This window comes from Diabrotica undecimpunctata, chromosome 6 (assembly GCF_040954645.1).
Source record: "Diabrotica undecimpunctata isolate CICGRU chromosome 6, icDiaUnde3, whole genome shotgun sequence".
Lineage (NCBI taxonomy): Eukaryota > Metazoa > Arthropoda > Insecta > Coleoptera > Chrysomelidae > Diabrotica > Diabrotica undecimpunctata.
In genome coordinates, this window is record NC_092808.1 from 146,788,887 (window position 1) to 146,814,644 (window position 25,758).

The following is a 25,758-nucleotide window of genomic DNA, read 5'->3' on the forward strand; positions in this document are numbered from 1 at the left end:
CCGCAAAGAACGTTAATACCATAGGTATATATGTAAATTTCTGAAATTTTTATTAAAAGTGTTATTTAATTCCAATGATAAAATTTTTTTCGAGAATATCCTTTGGCAGGGCGACAAAAACCAAAATTATGAACCGATTGAGACTTAACAAATAGAAAACACAAATAAATATAAAATTAAACAACAACTATGAACTGCTACCCTTAAATGACTAGAGTCGTGCTAAAAAAAATCTCTAAAAGTAATACATTTATTTCGCTTCGAAATGCTAATTTCTAATAAAGGAAATTATAACCAAATTGACGACTATTTGAGTAGATGCAGATATCGGCATTAAAAGGCAGTCAATCTTATACTCTGAACTCAGTATAAACTGTCTAGTATATTTAGTAATTAACTTTGTGATATGTTGGTCAAATGTTGGCTTCGACTGGAGGTGGCTGGAACTCAAAAAAATGGTACAGTAGGCGTTACTGTAGTAGCGCGAAGCTTCATACTGTGTTTTCTGTATAGATTTGAATAAAATTGAAAAACTTTACATGTTGTATAACTGACTCTCTTTGTTGAGTAAATGTGACTCTTGAAATCATTTTGTATCACTAATTTCGTGACGATCGGCTCACCATTAATAGAGAAAATTAATACAACGCCAGTTTACATCTATATTTTTCAAATCTTACAGTGGTTTATAGATTGGTACTTGCAAATGGAAAGTTTATTCAGCTGATTCAGCTATGAATCAGTAGTAGGATTTTTTATGCTGTTTTCTTCCGGAAATGACTCTGCCAAAATAGTCTTATGCTCAATGAATCTACTATAACTGTGCATAAAATTGTAGACGATTTACACCCCGAAGTGAAAGATTTTTCTTTTCTTTAAGTTTATTTGTGACTTCAGTTGATGGTAGGGAGGAAAACAAACGTATTGTGGAAAGACTGGACACCAAGATATGTAGGACTATAAAATACAGCCCATTTCGGGCCCTGGCCTCACTCAGTAGATCTATCCATTCATTTCGGTGTGTAGCCATTCTCATCCACGATCGACTGCGATTTCTTACGTCCTCATCGATATAATCGTCCCATCGCTTTCTCGGTCTCCCAAAATAGGTGCCCTGGAGTCTTGCATTCAACAGTTTTTTTGGAAGCCTGTCATTTTCTATTATAAATACATGGCCTGCCCATTGAATACTCTATAGGTGAACATGCGGAGATAAAGCTGGTTCTTTATATATAAAGTGTGTCCAATTAAGTCCGCACCATATGGGAAACTTTTTATTTTTAGATTTATGATTTTATTTTTAATTATTCTTTATAAAAAGTTCTAAATGATCAAAAACCTAGAATACAATCATATATTAAATTTTCTAGTCATATACGCGGTTTGTCAAAAATATGAATTAAAGGCATATTTTGATTTCAAAATGGCCCAAAAACATTTTAACTAAAAATATTTGATGAAAAAGACAGAAAAGATTTGATTTCACGTTCAAAGCGTCTATGTATCTATTGATACGTATTTCGACTTAAAAAGTCTCATCAGAATAGTTATTCATAGCCGTTCTTGACGTGAAAAATAATCTTCTTTGTCTTATTAGAAGCAACAATAGCATGGCTTCGTTATGGACGCAATAGCGACATCTGATAGAAAAATCGGTAAGATAGTTTCGAAACAAATTCAGATTTCTGCTTTAATCTGGAGCCTTCTAAAAATTGCAAGACATGACCAGACGATGATAAAGATGTTAAAAGAGAGACATGGGGAATCTAAAATTTGCATTCCACTTTTTAACATCTTTATCATCGTCTGGTCATGTCTTGCAATTTTTAGAAGGCTCCAGATTAAAGCAGAAATCTGAATTTGTTTCTAAACTATCTTCCGATAAAAATATTTGATTCGATATATCCTTCCTCTTCAGTAATATCATCGATTTTGTATTTAGCCACAGCTAAAAATGTTAAAAAAGGTTTACACACATTAAAAAAAAATGTCGACCAACTCTCGGTCTATAAAATGTGAAATTGTTCAATTATTTCTTATTGTATCTCCATTTCTTGGATTTTCAACCCTGTATATAAATGAACGACTAGGTTCTCATCAGTTTTAAGAAGGTTGGTTTATTACATAACTCCATATTCCTACAATTAGAGTACTGGTTTATAAAAGCACCAACTACTTAAATCAATATTATTTTAATTTCAGCAAAGGTCTATAAATTCGATTTATAGAAATTTTTTGGTAACTTTAACGAAAGTACAAGCTGAATATAGCCGCAAATGTCAACCATAAAACAAAATATTTCCGTTTGGCAGTGTTGGCATATTTTATAATGTATAAGTTGTATGATACAAATATAAAAAGAGAAAGCATAATGACGGTATTAGATTTTTGTTTTGATACAGGGCAGCGACAACCGCTGATACGTATTTCGACCTCCTTAGGTCTTGTCAGAACAGTATAGCCACTGCTCTAAAGCAGAGCAAAAAGAGAAAGCTTTAGAAAAGTACATTTTGATTATATTCTGTTATGAATTCTGCAATTTTCAATTTATATAAAACAAGAACGAGTAAATATTTGTTTCTTTGGAGGTTAATTGCAGTTAATTGTTAGAATTTTCTAACACTGCAATTTCTAGCTATCTAATTCTAATCAGTTTTATGTAGTTCAAAAGCCAATTCAAATATATCAAGGCCAACTAGATTCAGTTATTCTGATGATGCTGAATAATGAATATGTTTTTTTGCATTACTATGACTGTTAGATCGCAAATCGTCTAAAACACACCTTAATCTGTATTTCAAACACCTCTTTCCTAGTTTCCCTTTAATTAAACAGCGTTGAACGCTAGTTATTGTCACATAAAAGCACATATATCTTTAATACCTTTTACCATCAATGAAGAAAGTAGCATTTCGAGGCGAAATTTGACTTAGGTAATGCTTATTGTACTGTTTCTTAACCCTTTTTTTATACTACTTTAATTTATTGGCTGACTAGAAACAAACTGGGGTAAGTAGACGACTTCGGCCATCGGAGTACCCAATACTTGTTCGCAAACGATATTAGGATCCAACATCAAGGAACTAATTTGGTCTTCGTTTAGCATATCAATACTGAAAATAGTAAAACGTGTTAATATCAACGTGAAAAATCAAAGTCTAAACTTAAAAACTAAAAAAGTTAGTACATTAGTACAAAAAACAATAAAAACAAAAATAAATAAGTACTTATTTCTAGTACAGTTTGAGGGAAGCAAACAAAATACTAACAACATTGTCCTGTAAAATGTAGTGTAAAAATAGATTATTAATCAACATTTTCTTCGAAACAGATTTAATTTTTAGATTGCATCATTCATTCCCAGAGCTCACTGCTTGCCAAAACATGACAATCTTGCAATATTCGTTAATGCACACAACACCGGTGTGTCACAATAACCAATTTTTGGAACACCTTCACGAAATTCGTGCTCTAATACACTAATAATATTGATATCTCAAAACTTTGGTAAATGATTTTGTACATTATACATGCAAAAGGCTGCATCCTCCTCTTTTCAAAATTTCTCCCTCATTTTCCTTTTTAAGTAACCTTCTCTCATTCTAAATTCTTCAGAACACCCAAATTTAGATAGTTGGTTGTTTCCTAGCATATGCTGTTTAGGATAGTTTTTGTTTGATTAATACTTGATTTTTCGGAAGGAAAGTGAACAATAGATGGCGCAGGTATACTGACTTTCTTAATTTGATTGTTAAGCAAGTTCTTTGTCACAGTTGTCTCTTCGCAGGACTTCTTCATTGCATGCTCTTGTGGTCGATGATATTTTAATATTAAGTCGATAAAAACACATCTCAAGGGCTTCAAATTAATTCACAGTTGTTGTTTATAAGTCAAGGTCTCTACCCTATACAGTAATACTGATCATATGTAACAGTAGCGTTAATGTATGATTTATATCAAGACGTGGATCTAAAAGAACTCCCCACAGTTTTACAAATCTATTCGTGTCTTGGACAATTCAATAAGTTATTTCTTTTTCGGCATTCAGTTGGCTATCTATCTAATAGCCCAATTATTTGTATTTACTGAGTTTTTTAACACTCTGAATAATCATTGTTTTGGTTTTCTTTTCGTTTATTCGCACTGCAAAATCCTCACATGTTCAATCGGTTTAAAAAAGTCTGTTAACCGACATATGCCTTTGCTACTATTACTGTGTCGTCGGCATTTCTGATACTGGATATTTGAACAACATTCACTTTTAAGTCTTTTTGAAATGTCTCAAGGGCTCTTTGAAACAGGAACTCGGAATACGATTAACAGCACATGAGCGATGACACGTGATTACTTCTTCTACACATCGCTTGCTGTTTGTAGTGATGGATCTTTTGCATTATATCTTAATTTTGGCATTTTGGTTCTAATACAGATTTCTTATTAGTCACAAATCTTTTCCATCCAGGCCAATTTGTTGTAGGGAACCTTTGAATGAGTACCAAGAACTTTTAAATGACTAACACGATCAAAGGTCTTTTAAAATCAGACTAAAGATAAAGAATTTTTTTTTCTTGGTCGTAATATTTTTACGTCTACTAGCACGGTGTCGTCAGCAGATCTGATGCTGGGTGTTTCATCAACACTCACTTTTACGCATTTTTTTTTTAATTTCCACAAGTGCTTTTTGGAACGAGAACTCAGAATACAAGTTTTAACAACATGGGCGACAATACCTTTCCTTGTATTACACCCCGCTTGCTGTTTGTAGTGCTGGATGTTTCGCATTATACAGATTTTCCAATACAGATTTCTTATTGGCCTAACATCTTTTCCATCCAGGTCAATGTCTTGCAGGGAATCTTTAAATGACTAAGACGGTTTTTTAAGTTACTAAAACGGTAGAGGTCTGTTAAAAATCGGTAAAACATAGAAACATATCTATTTTGGGTAGTAATGTTTTTATTTTCCGGGCAAATCTTAAAATAATCATATTTTACTTATAGATTTTCAATATGGTGGGAAAAACAATTTGTTTATGTCTCAATAAATACATCTACAACTATGTACTTTTCATTTGTCTGTCACAAATTTTCTGTAGTAACCATCAGTTATTTGGTCACCATTCTATCTGATTTACACTTTAGAAACGAAGTGCTTTTTTATTTTTAAGTTAATCAAAGACACACAATAAGTTAGAGTACTGAATAATTAATATCTCAGCCACATACATGAATTCAAATGAACACAATACTTTTTAAATTAAAAAATACTTGCAACTCATTGATTTAATATTTTGACATCAATATTGGTGGTGTTATTGTACCTCAATTACCTACTAATAAAAAAAGTTACTTAAGTTTTGCAGAAGTATCAAATAATGCATTTTTAAGTTACAAATTCGTTCTAATAAATTTAAGTGAATAGTACAGAACAGCATTAAACAAAATAAAACGAAATTTATGGACTCGAGATTTGATATACGAGATCGAAAATGTAAGCGTACTCATAATTTAAATGAGCAAGGAATGTAACCGTTTCCGTAAGCTTCTTCTAAGACGGTTGATATTTATGAAGAAATAAAATAGGAATTGAAAAAATACGAAAGGACCGCTGTGAGTATTTACTGTAATTTTTATCAACTTGGTCCTTCTGGCCGGATATATTGAATGTGAATTTCAATTTGCAAGCGAATCGAATCGGCCGATGTGTAAATAGTACTATAGTGAGGGAGAGGCTGGATGACGCTCATTCGTTAACCGAAAGCAGTTAAAAGGGCAGATAATACATACAAATCCGATGATATGAAGGTATTTTGTAGGTCATGACATACTCTAATATAGAGGAAATGTGCATATATAGCAAAATCCTGAATATAGCATGAACAAAGTATGTAACAAATAACGAAATCATAAGAAGAATAAATAATATAATGGAAATAATCCAAATCACTAAATGAAGACAGCTGAAATACCTGGAACACATTTTGTGAGGGAAAAGATATGGTATTAAATTTTTTTATCTAAAGGAAAATCCAGGGCAAGAGAATCATAGGAAAAAAGGAGAACTTCATGGTCGCGTAACACGGATGCACATCAAATGAATTTTTCAGAACAGTCGTACCCAAGAACACGATAACCATGATGAGTGCAACCTCCGCTTCAGAGACGACACGTAAACAAGAGGAACCTGAGTGGCAAATGTCTCCGAGATATATGTATATACACTCCAATGTGCGTGGTTTTCTCTATTGTATCGTTTATGAGATCACATTTGATAGTGTAAAACAAAAACTAATGATAAAATATCTTCACTGGATTGTAGCATTTGTAAATTCCTTGGTATATATTGAAATCCCCTCGTATATGTATTAAAACACCGAAGAATAATTTCAGTGTATTTCTATTTCCTTTTGTACAAGTTAAAACACCGAAAAAGTATTTCAATTCTTTTTTCGTTGCCGAGGTCGATATTAAACCATTTTAAAGTTTGTTTATATTTCACAGATGAGTAATTCCTAGGCATTCTTTTGATCGAAGCCGCTTTTAGGATATTTTGCGTTCCCGTTTAAGTGTTTTGTTTATACCAAGTTGGGCGAATGAATTTTGAAGATAATTACAGCACTCTCGGTTTTTATGGGAAAAGTGTAGCAGTTAATAAGGTTTGCATGGTTGGTCATTGAGAACAGACGTCGGTGTGCAGTTTGAAGAAGCCGGCAAAATTTGTTAGAAAAAGTGATTTATATTCAAAGTGTAATGTGTCAGTTCCGATAAGAGTAATCACTGTTTTTTATTTGTAAGCCGTCTCTCATCTGAGATATTTGTAAAACGACGTTTAGAACAATTTTGAAAGATAACCACATGTTGCCATTGTGTTCAGTTGTACCTGTTCCAGTTCTTTAAGAAGCCGAGCCCAAAGTTTGTGTTCCATTGCCCCAAATTTCAATCTCAATTTTTGTTTTGTCCTATCGCAGTTTGGAGATGAATTTGTTCGAGTGGCAGAGAGTGTAAGTCTAGTTTCCACCCCCATAAGTTTTAGTGCAACCTAGGTAACTCTATTTGTTTGAACTTTTAAAAATAGACATTTTTTTCTAATAATAATGGCTTTCATTAAAATTTAAGAAATTGTAATAATCAAAATTATAAATGTAAGGTGTGACCACAGCTGTCATATTATTTGTTCTGTTTTAAAATTTAATACTGACATCTGACAGCTAGCACTATTTTTGACATTTGGTAAATATCTAATCATATTTGAGATTTTGTTTTGTTTTTAGAAAAAGCCACTATGCATAGTTTCACTTAAAGATATTTTTTTATTTTGTAATAATTTATTTAGGAGGGAAGAGCCTTTTTCTTTCATCCAGCAGGAAGTTTCCTCAAAGTGGTGTCCCATTTTAAATAGCTAGAGGACCTTCTTGTGTTTTGTTTGTTCCCGAAGACTCATGTAAGTACCCCTTCATTTCATTTTTGTAGTTGCCCCAATCCAATCCCATTGTTTCATTCACTTATCCACGACCCAGTTCTCCAAATAAACCCTGAGCGCCGTTCGCATAAATTTCGATTTATTTTACTTGCCCTATCTCTACCGCAATAACTTCTGTCCTCAATTTTCAACCACCTATAATAATAGCCTATGTGGTAGGCAAAATATTCGCTACAGGATGATAAAGATATAAAAGTTATCGCAAATATGGATTGGGACTAGACAGTCACTGTACTTTATTTAGTTCTCAATGAAAAGGGAGTGGGACAAGGATCTATACTTTCACCAATGTTGTGTAACTTATATGTAGAAAGGAAATTTTGAGAGTGATATCGTGGACGCTAAAAGTTAAGTTATAATAATAAAATTAAACAACTTATATTACCTTGAAACACTATCTGTATCAGAAATGTCATCCTCTACAGTAAGATATGTAAGAGTTTTTTCCAAAGGACTCGGAATCTTCTTTGTAGTTCCGTTCCTCATTCTCTCTTCGGTCAACCCGAGCTTCGGTTCACTATTTCTTCGTTCGGTAAGAGCGCTGATGTTCAGCATCATCATACCTTGCGAGAAAATTTCTTTAACTTTTTCCCCAGTCGGACCGAGAAGATTATCCAGACTTTGTCGTCGGCCTAAAAAGCATCCCATAGATAAAAGTATTGAAATCTAAGGTTTTCTAAATTTTCTCTAAATTTACCATTTACTCACTTAATACTATAAACTAACAGAAACTTACTACCATTCATTGGAATATCTTCGTTTTTAGCCGATGATCTGCTGATCCAATTCGATATGCTATGGTCTAATTTCATCTTACTTTTGATTGCTGAGTATTCGTTATCTGATTTTGGATTGGGTAAAGTTTTCTGTCTGGTCAGAAGAGGTTTCCCGAAGTCACGCTCCAATTTTTTATTCGGTGAGTTATCCTCCGGACTAGAACTATCCAGGTTAATTTCGGTCCACTCGCTCGAATGGCTTTGTGCGATACTTGGTTGTTCGAGTCTTTCACTAAAAAAATAGTAATATAGCAAGTTGTTTTATATTCAATTTTAATATTTTAGATGATTTTTTGAACGTCCATTTGCTCGGCACCCGATATAGTGAATCAAAATGTAGACTTACGTACCTGGTAGACAATGGCGAAGACGGTGATGCACTAAACAGAGGATTTCGATAACCCTCAACCTCCTCAAGCTTGGAAGCAACAGGACTAGACAATTCTCCGAGTTTCTGTGGAAGACTTTTGAATTCCTCGATCAGTTCTTGGGCATCGTCCAATAAAGAAATATTCGAATCCAGACTTCGCTGCTTACCGCTTGCGAAATTTGCCGCCAAAAGAGATACTCTTTTTCTGTTTTGATGGATCTCGTCGGAGATTTGTTCCAGGCTCTTTAAAGCGTCTGCGTAAGTAAGCTTGGCGTTGGCGACTTGTGATTCTAAAGTGTGAACTCTGGCTTTTTGGTGCTCGAGAAGTTGGTTGTAGTGGGCTTTCATTTCGTAATATGGTCTAGAATTAAGAATATCGTTGAGAGTTTCGAACAAAAAGATCTGCCAATTTTTTAAATAAAAACTATTATACTAATAGTATATGCAGTAAACTCTGTCTTAACAGTAGTGCCGCATCAAGCGTTCGTTGAAGGGAGAAATGGTCAAATATGTGAACTTAATATTAAACTCAAAGTACGTGCCTCCTATGGTAGAATACAGACAGTATTATACTGGCTAACAAGACAGTCTTTTACCGTTTGCATCCCAGCGGAATCACCGTGACACCACCTGTTAAAAATTTTTACCGGTCGTCCCAGCAGTATCGCTGTAAAACCACGTGTATTGTGTGTTGTATACATACCTTTTCATCAATCGTGAAATATGACAGTTAAAATGCATCGACATTCAGGCATTTGAAAATTGTTATGTGTATCTCAGTATCATACGGAACGTTACTGAGAAGTTATTACAATCAACATGCATAGAATATCTGTGAAAATAGCAGGTAAGTAATTTCTATTATTATTATCTAATCCATAAAAGATGACAGAAGAATGTTTTGAAAAGAAACTAATTTTTATTAAGTAAAATCTAAGTATAGAATGACTTACATAGCTGGTTTTAATTGTAGCTACTGAGGTTCACGATATGACTTTGTTTCAGGCGGTAAATTCAATTATTTTGATTTGGAGAGGATGACAGGTGAAGAACTGAATTCTGTGGAAGTATTCTTTCGATTGTGAATCGACTGCAGAGTCGAAGACAACCTGCAAGCCCTGTCGATAGCGTTGAATGCTTCTGGACGGACTGTAGCGACGCATGATCACTTCCAACAAACGACTGGCGTCATCCTAACGAATGAACTTTTTGTTTCTCATCTCGACAATAAAGGAATTACTATTGATGACAATTTGAAAAAACGCAGTGTTAAGTACACTGGGGAGACACTTGCCGATTTTGACGAAATATACAAAGTCTGAAGAGAGGTTGCAGGATCCAGCATAGCCTAACTTGGCAGGTTATAACACCCTCGTCCGAGAAATCGTCATATTTCTTGCAAGTGTTTGAATGAGCGGACGAATCTTGCTGTTCCCGCTCAAGAAGTGCACTAAAATCTGTCTTTCCATATTTCCTGCCACCACCCTGCCCAATCCTTCAAACCTCAAGCAAGCTCGTGGTACCTAGTCCGTTAAATAAAGGATCATTCAAGTTTTCACCACTTCTTTTGAGGTTATGTGACCTCAAAAACATAATATGTGCAGCGTGTGGGATCTATTGTACATCCCACAACAGTGTCACATTTCAAAACGATTCTATGGTAAGTGTGAACAGAATATGGAAAAACTCAAATGGGGTTCAGAAGTGATCTTGGAACACGGGAAGCTCTATTTGCAAAGCAGGTGATGATTCAACGATGTAGAGACGTTAATTGTGATGTTTATATTTGTTTTCTGGAATACGCAAACGCAAAAAGATGGTTCATGGAAACGCAGGAGTGGATAAAAAGGATATAATAATGATAATCAATTTATATTGGGGATAAAAGGTGAACATACGAGTAGATGGACAGTAGACCAATGCAATTCAAATTCAGGAAGGATTCTATCCCAGGTGATACTCCACGAAAAGGTTGAGGGCAAGAGAGGTTTAGAAAGAAGAATTTCCTGGCTTACAAACCTATGCAAGTTGTTGGGAGCAACACCAACTGAGCTATTCCGCTGCGCAGTAAATAAAGTTCGCATCGTTATGATGGTGGCCAATGTCCGTAACGAATAGGACACTTTAAGAAGAAAAATGCTTTTTTGCTACAGCTGTACCGTTCAAATTACCGTTAACTACAACCTTTTATAATGTCAAGCATTAACCTAATGAAAAAAGAACTTGGTTAACATTAAAATTATCTATTCAACTCCTTCTTCTTCTTCCTTTGCCCTATCCGTTTCGGACGTTAGCTATTAACAAGGCTATTTTGACTTTGTTTACGGCACCTCTGAACAGTTCGGTCGATGTTAGTCCGAACCATTGTCGCAGGTTATGCATCCATGAGTGTCGTCTTCTTCCCGGTCCCTCCTACTGTCGATTCTTCCTTGGACTATTAACTGTAGCAGCCGGTACTTAGTATGCCTCATGACATGTCCGAAGTACTCAAGCTTCCGTTTCTTTGCGGTGAAGATTATTTCTTTGCTTTTGCCTATTCTCTGCATTACTTCCACGTTAGTGATGTGGTCTGTCCAGGATATCCGAAGAATACGGCGATATATTCACATCTCAAAGGATTCTAGTTTCTTCAGGGTGGCTTCCGTTGTGGTCCATGCCTCTGCTCCATAGAACAAGACCGGGAAGACATAACAATTGACCAGTGTTAATTTTAGTTCCATTGAGATTTTGCTTGTGAACCACTTTTTCATATTGTTGAACGCGTTTCGCGCTTTTTCAATTCGTGATCTTATTTCTGTTGACTGGTCCCATTTTGTGTTGACTGTGGTTCCAAGGTATGTGTATGTCTCCACCTGTTCTATTTTTCGGTTGTTTAATGTCAATTGCATCGGAGGTTGTTGTGTTCTGCTGATGAGCATGCATTTAGTTTTGGTTGTATTGAGTTCTAAACCATATTCTTGACTTGCTGTGTGTATGCTTTGCATGAGTCTTTGAAGCTCGTTGCAGTCATTTGCGATAATATTTGTGTCGTCAGCATATCTAATATTATTGATTACCTCTCCGTTTACTTTGATACCCTCCGAAACTTCTCCCAGTGCTTCTCTGAAGATTTGTTCAGAGTATATATTGAACAGGAGCGGCGAGAGGACGCATATCTGTCGTACACCCTTTTTAATATCTATCTTCCCACTGTGTAAGTTGCCCATCTTTATCTCAGCACTTTGGTTCCAATAGAGACTGGTTATTATGCGCAGATCCTTGCCATCAATATGCATCTTCCTAAGCATTTTCATAAGTTTATCATGTTTGACCTTGTCAAACGCCTTGGAGAAGTCGATGAAGCACAAGTGGACGTCCTTGTGCATGTCTCTGCATCTTTGAATTAAAACTTGCAGACTGAAGATCGCCTCTCTTGTGCCCAATGCGCTGCGGAATCCGAACTATGACTCCGATATATTTGCTTCGCATTTGTTATATATTCTATTGTGTATGATTCCTCCTAGTATGATGAACTCCTAGTTTGAACAAATTGAATTATTTGAACTGATTATTATTTTTTGCTTCATATTTTAGAAAATCACATGCAATTTGGTGTTTTTTAAAAGAGTTTCTGCTCGCATTTATTATTATTTCAAGTATTTCAAGTGTTTTTATGTATTAGATTTGAATTTAAACCTTAGAAGAAAATCAGAAAAAAAAATTAAAAATTCTCAATATTGACAGAAATTTCCTTTTATTAAAGAAATAACAAAAAACCAATAATTTTTATTATTTCTTATATTGCGTAAGTCATTTATCAAACAGAAGGTTAAATGGTTTAAGATAAATATTGATGATGTCATTTTTCACTTTGATGATGAAGGAAACTTGAATTTTTAGTTGCTATAAATAGGGTGTGACAACTTTCATTATCATATTGTTATTTTTGTGGTGCATCGATTGATAAACTTAAATCATACATTTTTTTCACTTCACTTGTTCAGCGATTTACTAAAAAATTAAAAATAATTAAGATATCCTGATAATCAATACTCCAAATGTGATAATAGGCGTGTAAACAGATTATACTTGTTTATAAACTTATTAAAGTAAAGTAAAATGCATGGAAAAAGAGATCTAGGGAGAAAACAAATAGATTTTGGTTGCATAACCTACGAAAAAGGTTTAACTTGACCACTACCAGCCTTCTTCAGACAGGGATATGCACCATAAGAAGATTTTTGTTCAATACTCACAACAATTCTTCTCAATATGACTTTTCTACATATGTAGTACTAGAAAACTATGTACTACACAATTTAAAATAAAAATGAAATCATAAATTACCACAAATAAAAAAAATATAAATTAAATAACAAAATAAGAAAAAATATTGAAAGCTCAAGTACAAGTAATTTTGTATAATTCATTTATTTCTGCTATGAGGGGAATTTGTAAAGAAAAGCACTGCAAAGAAACTGGATATGCATAAGAGATATTCAATTGAAATATTCTGCACACAAAAAATAGTAAATCTATCTCTTTTTTGGATCTGTTGGTCATTCTTGGCTGAATGGTCATCCAGTCCAGAAGACTTCTTAAAGAAATACCTCAAAGATTAACTTTCTCATTTTCAACCATCTTCAACACAATTGTTCAACCAACTTTAAGAGCAGTTGCTCAAAGCGTTTATTTATTTATTGAAACCTAGAGTTAAATTCCAGCTTAATACTTGAGCTTCCAATATAATAGTTATTAAAAACATAAAGTTACTTACAAAAACATCAACTCATGCTGTGATAAAATGTTACTCATTTGCATAAGAGACCTTCGAATGGATAAACTAAAGAAAAATAAAAAAGAATAAAAAATAAGAAAAACGCTAATAAATAAAAACATGAATTGTACATGATAAAGGCAAGAATAATTATGTTATAAGAAGTTATGTACAGTTTTGTTATTACATACAAAAGTAGTCCCAGAAAATGGCATGTCTGAGTAATGGCGACTGCAGTACTGAAGAATACTGCTCTAAAACATTCATAAACCATATAGGTGCATTCCTTTCAGCAACTAATACCACCATCATATCCTTTTTATTTCTAATAAAGTAATTATTGTTACTATCATGGCTTTTTTGGTTAATTTTTCAACGTAAATCAATCCGATGTGATCTTATTTGGTTCTACAATCAGTTTACATAACTTCCCTACAATCTTTCTCCATTCTTTTCTGTAATTCTTCAGTTTATAATTCCAACTTTCCCAATCTTAGCCTTTTGTGCAATGATAAATCTCAAACTGTATTCTTATTCTTTTATTTTATAATTAAGTAGGTAACCAGTTTACTGAATTTATTGTTACTTTGTTTCATTGGGGAGTGTGATGTGTCTAATTATCTTCTTCTTGATTACTATTACATCTTCTATAATACTCACCTTAAACATCAACTCCTAAATATTAACTTATGATAGGTAATAATGATAATTTAAAATCTATTCCACAAAATTGCTTTTTCATGCCAGTTTCTACATAACAATTGCAGCAATTTGTCTTGATTAGAGTAATCTAAAAGTGTTTTTAATAATAACTACTACAAATACACACTTCTAGTAACAAAATTATTCTCATATCTTCTATAAATTGTAGGAATTAATAAATTACTAGCTACATTTGTATATACCAAATATTAACAGTTACAAATTACTCTTAGCTCCAAATTTTTAAATTCTCCTAATCTGAAGCTGGACATACATAAATTTCCTTTTATGTGATAAATCAATGTAATAAACAATTCCATTGATAACAAGTAAGTCTCAGAGTGTCAGTAAGGCTATCAGAGTGGAGCCATAACCTCTTTTGGTATGCAGGTCGGGCGATGCCGGCTGGGTGGCTACGATCATCACGCAACCAAACCCCCGCCATCTGAAAACCGGCCTAATAATGCTGGTCTGTTCCTCCCTGTTCCGATCCGGAAAGTAACAGACCAGCAGCGTATGGCCCTTTTTGGCCAGATTTAATTCTACGAGATCTGACCATCCCCCCCCCTGTAATGTAAACAACGCCAAATGCATATCGCGGGCTTAGAAAAATTAGCCGGATAACAAAAAGTGTTATCACAAAGTTTGAAAAATAGTAAGTAATATAATGTAAATAAAAAGTAAAATGGGACATTCTTGTCTCCCTCTGTTTTATTTCTATTTTCTGTACCAGAAACATTGCGTGTACATAGTCTACATTTAAAAAAAAATTGTCATATTTCATATTTTTTTCTGTTTTTATTGATACAAATGACAGTTACTTAACAGTTGTAACATATTTTCTTTCCACTTTGATTAAATGGTACTTACATCTTTAAAATTTTATTTTTGTCCATTTTTGTTTTTTCCCTTGGCAGATCCTTTTGACTGCCATTTTTTTTTTCTAATATAGTGAATTAAATTAAAAATCAAAGTAAACATAAGTTAACATGACAAAGGACATTACTTAAAAACAATTTTAAAGCATACAATTCAAGTAAAAATTGTTAAATACTTGTTTTTCTCTTATATTGATGTCCTAATTTCAAATGTTTATAGAAACTACTAACTTATTAATTCCTAATGTATATCAACACTCCTGTTAGGATGATAAAAAATATAATGAATTTTTTTACTAATTAACAAATGTGTTACCTGCTTTTTGTTATTGCTCGTTTCAGTTCTTTTTGTAGACTTTGTACCTTGGCATTTGCAGCATCGTGTTTTACACAAGCAATCCTGTGCTCTGTCTCAGCAAGTCCCCTATCTCTTTCAGCATCGTTGACTCTTTGGGTGGCATGGTTCAACATTTCCTGCCAAGCTGGATCTGTAATAATTATTTTTCATATATAATGTTGAAAATATTCTTAATTTTAGGATGTAAAAGTCTTTGTCAAATGTAGGAATATATATATGATTACCAGACAAGAAAATACATGGAGTCTGTCTATAATAATAGGACACAAATTAGGAAGGGGTATGTATCTATAAAAGGATACATAAATAACCATTGAGGCTGCACAAAAATTGTATAGAAGAAATATTTGAGACAACTTAAGATACATACAATATTTGAACAATGAAGATAATAATATTTAAAATAGTACATATAAAATTGTATCGCTAGCATTTAAGGGAATACTACTAGCTTAAATATACAAAAAATGGGGTGTAAAATTCTACACAGAACTAAACACGAAACAATGACATATAGACATTTCTTTTTAAATATGTAATACCTACATAAACACACGTTCAGGAGCCTAATATCGTAGATAATCAGGTATCCGAAGAGGATGCAATAATATATTATAAATACTGTTTGATAAATACATAAAATAAATGTTTTTATTTAGAGAGCATTTTTTAGTTTATGTTATCATACTCCATCCCCAATGACTAATAACATCCGTATAGAAATTTTTATATCGTAAATACTATAAAATATATTTACTAGAGGCGATTGTTGTAAAATGAAGTATTCTCTACCTATCATAGAATGTCTTAGATAAATAAAAAAGCATTTATTCTGCATAAGTTATATTTAATAATGTTTCTATAATGTTGTACAAGTTCTTTCAATGATATGAGCATTTAACCTAAGTTAACCTAGCTTACATTTAAGTTGGTACTTTTTTTAAGTTTCAATGATTTTTTGACCTCATAGGTTATCTTTAACTAAATATTTATCTACTTATTACATTTAATCACAATTAAGAATTGATTCCAGAGCAGCAAGAAAATCTGATTCCAAAGTTTACAATTTATAAATAATCTGGTATCATTCAATAAAACTGAAAACACAGTATAAATCATTTTTGATCAATATTAGGTAAACAATATCTTGAAAGCACCCTAATTATGTTTATTTAATTGATTTGACATATTTATATACATAGAACTTTTAAATTTTTTTATAGATTCTGGTATAAAACCATAAGCAATTGTCAAATAAGATATTTATTAGGTAATATTGAGCTTACTTACCAAGAGTTCTGCCACCTAGACCTTGCTCTGCCAAATAAACCATCTCTCTAGCTGCACTGTGGGCACTATTGGCTTTCTCAAACTTACAAGCGGCGATTTGGGAATGTTTGAACATTTCGTTGGCGTAGAATCTCGCTTCATAATAAGGCCTTGCTCTTTCGACGCACATACCCAATTTGACGCGAATTGCATCGACTTTTAGCGTACTTTCACACAAAAGTTGTTTAAATGCTGTTCGACATTCGTCCAATTCTACTTCTAGCTTGTTAATCTCATCTGTTGCATTATTTAATCTCTCTAATTCAACATGAACTCTCGGATCAACAGTATCATTATATTCTGAACCATTTTCGCACATTATTAAATACTGAACGTACTTGATTTATGTAAAATAATTTTGAGAAAACTTAACTCTGTGCTTCATTTATCAATTAAGGTAATATCACAATGGAATATTCAACATAATTGCAAAATAAATCAAAATTTGAATGTAAAGATTTTTAGTTTATTTGACAGAGGTCAGAACTGAACCTCTGTCCTGTCATCTGTCATGTTACTGTCAATACAAATTACAACTGACAGCGCCTCCGTCACATTCTTAAAATATTCTCAAGAGCATTACGTCACATTCGAATTTTAATAACACCATGAAAATATATAAATTTTGTTGATTTATTATTATTAATTTTATATGCAATATGAGGTTTACATTAAATCTTTTATTATTACGTTTTTCATTTTACTTTGGTATTGGAATACGTAATTATAATATATAAAAACAGAAACATGAAAAGAGAATTACCAAATAGATATATTTTACCTATTTTTATTAGGTGTATAATAATTACATACAGTATTTTTTATATAAAAATGCGTGCACATCAGAATTTATATAAAATGACGTCATTTATATTTAAAATTTTCAGAACGTCAACATTAGAGTTCAAATGTTCCTAACACTACTAATAATACGCAAACCATACGGAACTGCTCGATCTTTCATAGGCGTCAACATGGTATAATAATCAAACAAATGTAATCATCATTATATTGGGAATTTTAGAATTATATTGATTGAATAACCAAAAACATTTGTTATTATTAATAATATAAATTATACGAAATAAGTCTTTAAGTCTAATATTCCACAAAATAATAATTTTAATTAAATATATTAGACAATTGTACGCAACTGATACGGAAATACTTCAAATTTTTTGACAGTTTTGCGTGTGGTAAAATTGTTTAAAGTGTTGCCGCTTTTTTAGAGTAAGAATTTTGTTTATGCTTTGATTCCTTACACAATCTGATCATAATATATTATATATTAATAAATTGTATTTATTAATACAATTGTGATTTTGCTATGCAAAAACAACTAAATAGTCTGTAGAAAGCTGGTAAGCTTTCATATAAGATATATTATTTTGAACAAGAAATAATGGCGGGATGTTTTTACTATTAAAGCCCTAAATGAGGTAAGTTTAAAATTTAGAATATATAATTTTGTATTAAAATGTTTTCTTGTGTATTTGAGTATGTTGCAGTAGTCTTAAAACTAAGTGTATTTACTGTTAATATAATTATTTGACAAATAGTTGACATTTTAAAAATTCCTCGCTTACTAACTATTCTGATGTTTTGGCAACGCTGTGGGATTCTGACGTCGTAAATCTTGAATGACGTGCACTCATTTTTATATGAAAAATAGTATACCTATATCTGTCGATTAAAGAAACAAGTATTTATAATGCATTATTTTGTATTCAACTATACATATCCTTTTATTAGTGAAATTAATTAATTACAACTACACAGCAAAACGGGCCTGAGAGTTTTGGCAGTACTGATCGCCATAAGCGCAATGTTATTTTCTTAACTTGAACCAAAGCATATCAACAAGTCCTCACAGACACTTCGTCTCAGGACTAGCAACCTCCAGTGGAGTCTTACGTTACAATGTAATCAATTCTTTTTGTAACTTAAATATCATAGTTTATAATTTTAAAAAATGTAACTCAAAGTTATTCTAACAAAATTTAAAAGGTTTTTACCCATATATTTAGTGGCTTCAAACATGTACATCCAGATAGCACTGATGATGGAATAGTTATTCCGAAAACGTTCTGTGATGTAGCACGATAGAGTTTTTAATATTATACCTTTTATAAAGGAATTTTTTAAATAATTTTTTTTTATATCTTTCCTTACAGAACATCCTATATTTGATGGCATTTTTGAATAATTGTCCTTAAAAAATAAGCTACACTTTTATAATGGTTCCCTATACCTAAATACAAAGTGACTTGATTTATTTAGATTTTTCTAAAAAGCTGTTAGAAAAATTTAAATATCTACGAATTTAATAATCGGGGACAAATTTATATGTGAAACTTAAAAAAAAACTAGTTGTCTCATTTAAACAGATATTTATTATAACAAAAATGTTAATATCGTGTGGTCAAAATATTACAATGTTCCATTGGGTCTGTTGAATAAAAATAAGTGTTACCTTAAAAGTAGTAATTTTTAAGCACAAGCTAATACTTCTAAGGATAAGATATTACTTATTTTTATTTCAATAAAAGTAAGTGTTTTCTTATAAGGTAATACTGGAAAAATATTCTGAAATTTAAGTATATACTTGTAAGTATTAACTTATGCTTGTATTTACTTTTAAAATTGTCTTGTGATGTTTTTATAGCTGCTTCTATAAGACAAGTTTTAACAAGTTTGTAAACGTCGCGTGCGTCGTTAAGATTTCTGTGTAGTAGGTACTTACATCCACGTCAGTTAAATTTTAGTGCTATAAATAGTCATGTCGTCATCAAGTGAGGAAGAATTACCTGTCGAGAGTGGCTGTCAAAGGCTTATATTTGTAAAAATATGGAAAAATCATACGGTTCTTCTGAACAGATCAATGGTTCCGGCAATTGTTAAAAGTAAAGAGAAGGCATGGAACGGGATAAGAGATCAATTTATTAAGGCTTCTGGTACAAGTACTACTATTGACAAATTAAAAAAAATTCTCAATAACATGAAAACAGATGTAAAGAAGAAAACGGATAAAAATATGACTGGTAACAAAAAAATTAAATTGCGCGAGTGGGAAAAAGAATTTCTGGATATATTGAATTTTGAAAAAATCCAGTATTCACGAAAATTCCTGGGGGATGTTCCATTGGAACTAACAATGGAGAAGCGAACAATCTAGAAAATACTGGATCAGCTAGTACCAATTCACAAATACCCTCATCTATAGGAACGCTGAAAAAAACCCAAAGAACAAGAAATTTAAGTTAGAGACCGATGAAACGGAAATTTTATCAACACAAGAGTTGCAACGACTTGTTCTTCTTGAACAATTAAATGCTGCTAGACTTCAAGCGCAAAGGGAAAAACTTCTGATTGAAAAATTTACAAATGTTTTGTCATATCGAATTCCTGAAGATAGTTTTGGAGCAGAAGTGGTTAATAATCGCATCGTATCAGAACTACGAGAATACATAGACTTGTAATGTATTTGTAATTTCCAAATATGTACTGCCATTTTTAATGTATTTGTAATTTCCATATATGTACTGCTATTTTTTGTTTTCTTAATTTTGTATTAAAAGTTTCAGTGTATTAAATAGGTATCAGAACAAAAAATACTTGTTCTATATTGTAGTGTCTGGCACAAAAATTGACACTGATATTTAAGTAAACAAATTAAAAACAACGTTAGAAAATTACAAAATCAAGTAAAATATTGTTTTTAAATATTATTGTTAAATATTGTTTCCACTATTAATTGGCCTTTTGCAGCTCCTCTTTGACGAATGATATCTACGTCCGCTTCATTGTAATGTACATCATGGAGGTCCTGTGGGTTTTCCCGTTCATTTTCGGATAACTCAAAATCGTCCCGTAGATATTTGCAAATATTATGCAAAACAGCACAACAAACAATGATCTTTGGAACTTTTGCCAAAGATACTCTTACTTTAGACCCTAATATAGGAAATCTCTGCTTTAGCTGCCCAAATACTCTTTCCATTATCACTCTTTCTCTGGAATGAGTGATATTAAATAATTCCTCGCTTCTGTTTTGGGGATTTTTGAATGGGTATAATAACCATGGAGAAATTCTATATCCACTATCTCCAAGGAGGCAAAAATTGCCTCTAAAGCTATGTATAACTTGATAAATCGAACTTTGTTTCCAAATCCTCGAATCGTGAACACTTCCAGGCCACTGAGTGTCTACACTTGTAATCACTTCATTTGCATCACACGTTATTTGTACATTTATGCTAGGAAATCCTTTTCTATCAATAAATTCGTCACCAAATTCTGAAGGTTTTTTAATTTGAACATGGGTACAATCCAGTGCGCCAATAACGGTAGGTATTTGGAATCGATTTGCCCATTTTGTCCTTGCTTTTTCCATACCTTCCAGGTCAGACGGAAACTTTATTCACTGATGTGATTTCTCAAAAATTCTGTCAGCAACATTATTTATGGTTTTACATACAGTCGTATGGTGAACGCCGAAATCTTCAGCAATACCTTGTTGAAATCCAGTATCACTAACGTATCGCAGAAAAATCTCCATCCTTTGTCGAGAGCTAAGGGCACCTCCTCTGGTTTCATCTAGCTGTGGCAAAAAATAATCTGATAGAAAGTCTATACTTTCGCTTTCAAAACGCAATAGAACCTTAGACTTGCGTTTTTTATTTTCATGTAGTGTTTACGAACATATATAAAGTCAGCCATAATTATAATCGAAAAATGTTTAGAACTACCACTCTACTAGTGTAAGTATGCATAAACTACTGGCGTAAGTATTCATTTGGGATTCCTTAACAAATATTAAGGTATTACTTACTAATTGTAGAATATCCTTCTTTTTATTAAACTAAAAAGAAGTAATAACTGGAAAAATTTTTGTGTAACCTTATACATTCAGTAACTACTTGAAAATAAAAGAGATTACTTATTGCTGTAAGTAAACTCTTTTACATAAAGTAATTACTGTTCTCTTATTCAATTAATATTAAGTAAATACTTAAATACGAGGAAGTACAAGCAAATACTTATTTTTATTCAATAGACCCAATCTAAGGTTCTATTGCGTTTTGAAAGCGAAAGTATAGATTTTCTATCAGATTATTTTTTGCCACAGCTAGATGAAACCAGAGGAGGTACAGTTTGCTCTCGACAAAAGATGGAGATTTTTCTGTGATATGTTAGTGATACTGGATTGTAATAAGGTATTGCTGTAGATTTCGGCGTTCACCATACGACGGTATGTAAAACCATAAATAATGTTGCTGACAGAATTTTTGAGAAATCACATCAGTGGATAAAGTTTCCGTCTGACATGAAAGGTATGGAAGAAGCAAGAATAAAATGGGCAAATCGATTCCAAATACCTACAGTCATTGGTGCACTGGATTGTACCCATATTCGTATTAAAAAACCTTCAGAATGTGGTGACGAATTTATTAATAGAAAAGATTTCCTAGCATAAATGTACCAGACGGTCCAATAAGCCGATCTCTCGGCTATATATCAGAAACTATTCATGTTATAACTTTAGGAGAAAAAATTCCTTAGTAAAAGTGGCCAAGAGAAATTGCTGGAAATAACTTTCAAGTTTCTGGGTTAACCGCTAGGGGGCATAACCTGTGAAGAAAAATTTGAAAACCAGTTTTTTGTGAAATATGCCCAATTATACCAAGTATTAAATAAGTAAACTAGAAAGAGGCCTAAATTTCGCACAGGAAAAGTTGTTGAAGTACTTTTTTTATTTTGTCAAATAAAGGGTGGGGGAGAGTGGGAAAGTGTTTGTGGATAAATACCTACAACTTTGGTTTGGATCAACCGATTTTAACGAAATTAGTGTCATTAAAAAGAGTGTGGATGATTTAATTTACATCTACTATAAAACAATTGCATTTAGTTTTCTTCAAAATGTTTAATGGAAACACCTATTTACTGTAAATTATATTGGAACTGGATTAAATTCGTAACAAAACGAATAAAAACGCATAAATATAAGTAAGTATAGTATTGACTCACCCTTTCATATAACTTAAAATTAAATATGTGAAAGATCATACAAATATCTCGATCATTAAAACTTAATGTCCAATTAAATGTTCAAATTGTTTTCCACACAAAGATGTAATCTTTCGCGCGTAGACATAACAGCAGTGGTTGGTCGAGTTTGGTACACTAAGTCCTTCAACCTTCCTCACAGATAAAATCCAGACATGTTAAGGCTGGAGATCTAGCTGGCCATGAAAATATACTTCTCCTTCCAATCCATTTATTTGGATAACTTACATACAAATAATCTCGAACTCGTCTGGAAAAGTGAGCAGGACACCCGTCATGTTGTAATATCATATCTCTTCTCGTTTGTAAGGAAATATCTTCCAATAAAACAGACAACTAATTTTCCACAAAATCCAAATATGTCGCGCCATTTAAAGTTCTATCAAAGAAATACGGACATACGATCTTTCCATCAACTATACCACACCAAACATTAACGTTCGTATTCATAGTCCGACTCCAGCGCGTCGCTGGCTGTTCACCACCATATCTATGTTTCATAGTCGACCTACAGCCTGGTTGACGCAAGCGTAAAGCATCTTTCTCCGAACAGTCGCTGGCATGTCGCTGGATACGCGCCAGTCGCTTTCACAGTGATCTCACACTCGAATGACGCATGCCCTGTTTAGAGATTTTCGAAGCTTCGCCAGAGAAGGTATATGCATGCTCTGGCGATTCGCCGATTCGCCCGTCAATTTGAAATACGTTTGCGATGGACGATTTACATCAATATTATGTAGTTAACCGATAAATAAATGAACAAAACGATATATTACAAGTACCCAGAAGATATATAAGGGACATGCAAAATCCATTACACTTTTATAATGATAATGAATTTCGAAAAAGGTATAGATTTCGAAAACAAACAGTTATTGAAATAATGTTGCCAGTAATAAATGATGAAATGGTGAAAATTAATCGACGTGGATTACCGTTTCCACCCATTTTATATCTTTTAGTTGCCTTGAGATTTTATGCTACTGGAAATTTTCAGGTAGGATAAATTAAAGAATATATTTTCAGAACATGATATATGTATATATATATATATATATATATATATATATATATATATATATATATATATATGTGTGTATATATAATGGTAGATCGTAGTATAGTTAATTTTAATTTAATTTTTAGATTGTAACTGGAGATCTTAGAGGATTTTCACAACCCACGGTTTCGAGATGCATTTTTAAAATTTCCCGTCTACTTGCTCAGCTATTACCCACATATATAAAATTTCCTGAAGGTCTCGAAAACCAGAGAAAGAACCAAAGGCTGTTTTACGATATTGCCAATTTTCCCAAAGTAACAGGGTGTATAGACTGTACCCACATACCAATAAAAAGTCTTGGAGGGAATATGGCCGAGGTATATAGAAACAGGAAAAGATATTTTTCAATAAACGTCCAAGTAGTGGGTGGACCCAATTTAGAAATTTTCAAAGTTGTAGCTCGTTGGCCTGGAAGAGAACATGATTCGATGATCTTCAATAATGGTTCAGTGAAACACCGTTTCGAGAATGGCAGTTTAACAGGATTTCTTCTTGGAGATAGTGGCTATGCTTGTTTACCGTATTTAATGACGCCTCTTTTAAATCCTGGAATTGAATAAGAAGTAAGGTATAACAGATCTCATATTAGAACGAGAAATACCGTTGAGAGATTGTTTGGATTGTGGAAAAAAAGATTTTGTTGTTTGAGTCGGGGTTTAAATAATAAATTGGAAAGAGTTCCAGAAATAATTGTGGCATGTGCAGTTCTTCACAATATTGGGATCAAAGTGAATGATGTAAATGATGAACAAGATAATGTGGAAGAAGAACTAGATGATAATGAACCTCACATACCGAATCAAGCTCAAAATATTGGACAGATTGTACGAAGGAAGACTTATTGAACAACATTTTAATTGATTTCAATTTTATGTTACACCGTTTGGCGCTCTTTCACTTAGCTGTGTTGAAGTAATTAATAAATAAATACAATTCTTCCTTTCTAAAATTCCAAATTTTCCTGCTCAATACCACTCAAAATTCCATAAAAACCTATAACTTTTTCCAATGTAATATCAATAAATAAAAAACAACTCAAGAAAAACAAATGTATGTACGAGTAATTATAACATATCAATGTGTATAAAATAGAAAATCAAATTAGAAATTGTTAGTGGGACATCAGCTAACAATTAAAAGGTCTTTAGAAAATAAAATTTTTATTTAAACTAATATACTGAATGCAATCTATCTGTTGGTTGAATGGTATTTGCGAAAACAATATCCTATGCATTGTCCAGGTTTTTTTTTGTCACAATCAGCACACTCGTAAATTGTGTTTTTTCAAATTTTATCCATACAACATATTCTACATCGTTTTTTGTCACGTACTGGTTATATTTCAATATTGATAATGGTCTGACAACATTCCATCCTCTCTTGGTTGTGTGTTCAGTCAAAGTATTGGCAAATTCAGAAGATCCTTTTTCTCTCCTCGTAGATTCGCCACTGACTACCCAACGCTTAGCTACTCTTCATACAATTTGTTTTATCTTGTAAAAAAAAACCAAGCATTTGCAAGAAAATTGCACTTTCATATAAAAAAACGAGTTATTTATCTCGTACTTTTTTTATGCAAGGCGCAATATTTAATTACTTAATATTATTAGTAATATTAAAAAACAATATTAAAAGCTTTAATACTATTACCAATATTAAAAACTTTAATATATTATACATTATAATATTAATATGAATGAGTAGAAACGATTACATTTAAATTTGGCAAATTGTAACTCCAGTCGACTAGTTCACAAGTACGATTGCTGTAGATCCTTGTCATCAAATACGTCTATGTTTTCATATCGAGTAGTAAGTAACCGATCGCCCACTAGCGGTTCTCCGAAGATTGACTATGAAACAGAAGATGAAATCTCGATGGAGTGTTCGCTAACTGAAGATCCGCCGGCGACTCTTCCTGGCGACGCACTATGAATACCAGTCTAAGAGTCCATCTACCTTAAACCTGCACCTCATGTAT

General features: G+C 32.6%; 1 protein-coding gene across 3 annotated transcripts; it reads right to left on the reverse strand.

The window, feature by feature from the left end:
• Positions 1-2,183: 2,183 nt before the first annotated feature.
• Positions 2,184-17,146, reverse strand: LOC140444068 (uncharacterized). Of its 3 annotated transcripts, none has more exons than XM_072535695.1 (7): positions 16,610-17,146; positions 15,278-15,449; positions 13,382-13,447; positions 8,606-8,986; positions 8,219-8,487; positions 7,865-8,111; positions 2,184-3,113 (listed from the first exon to the last, which is right to left on the reverse strand). In XM_072535695.1, exons 1-7 carry the CDS (start codon positions 16,965-16,967, stop codon positions 2,978-2,980), a joined length of 1,629 nt encoding a protein of 542 aa, XP_072391796.1. In that variant the 5' UTR covers positions 16,968-17,146; the 3' UTR covers positions 2,184-2,977. The 3 variants fall into 3 exon arrangements, with proteins under 3 accessions (XP_072391796.1, XP_072391795.1, XP_072391797.1); XM_072535694.1 differs by having other exon boundaries at positions 8,216-8,487; XM_072535696.1 differs by lacking the exon at positions 13,382-13,447 and having other exon boundaries at positions 8,216-8,487.
• Positions 17,147-25,758: the final 8,612 nt, after the last annotated feature.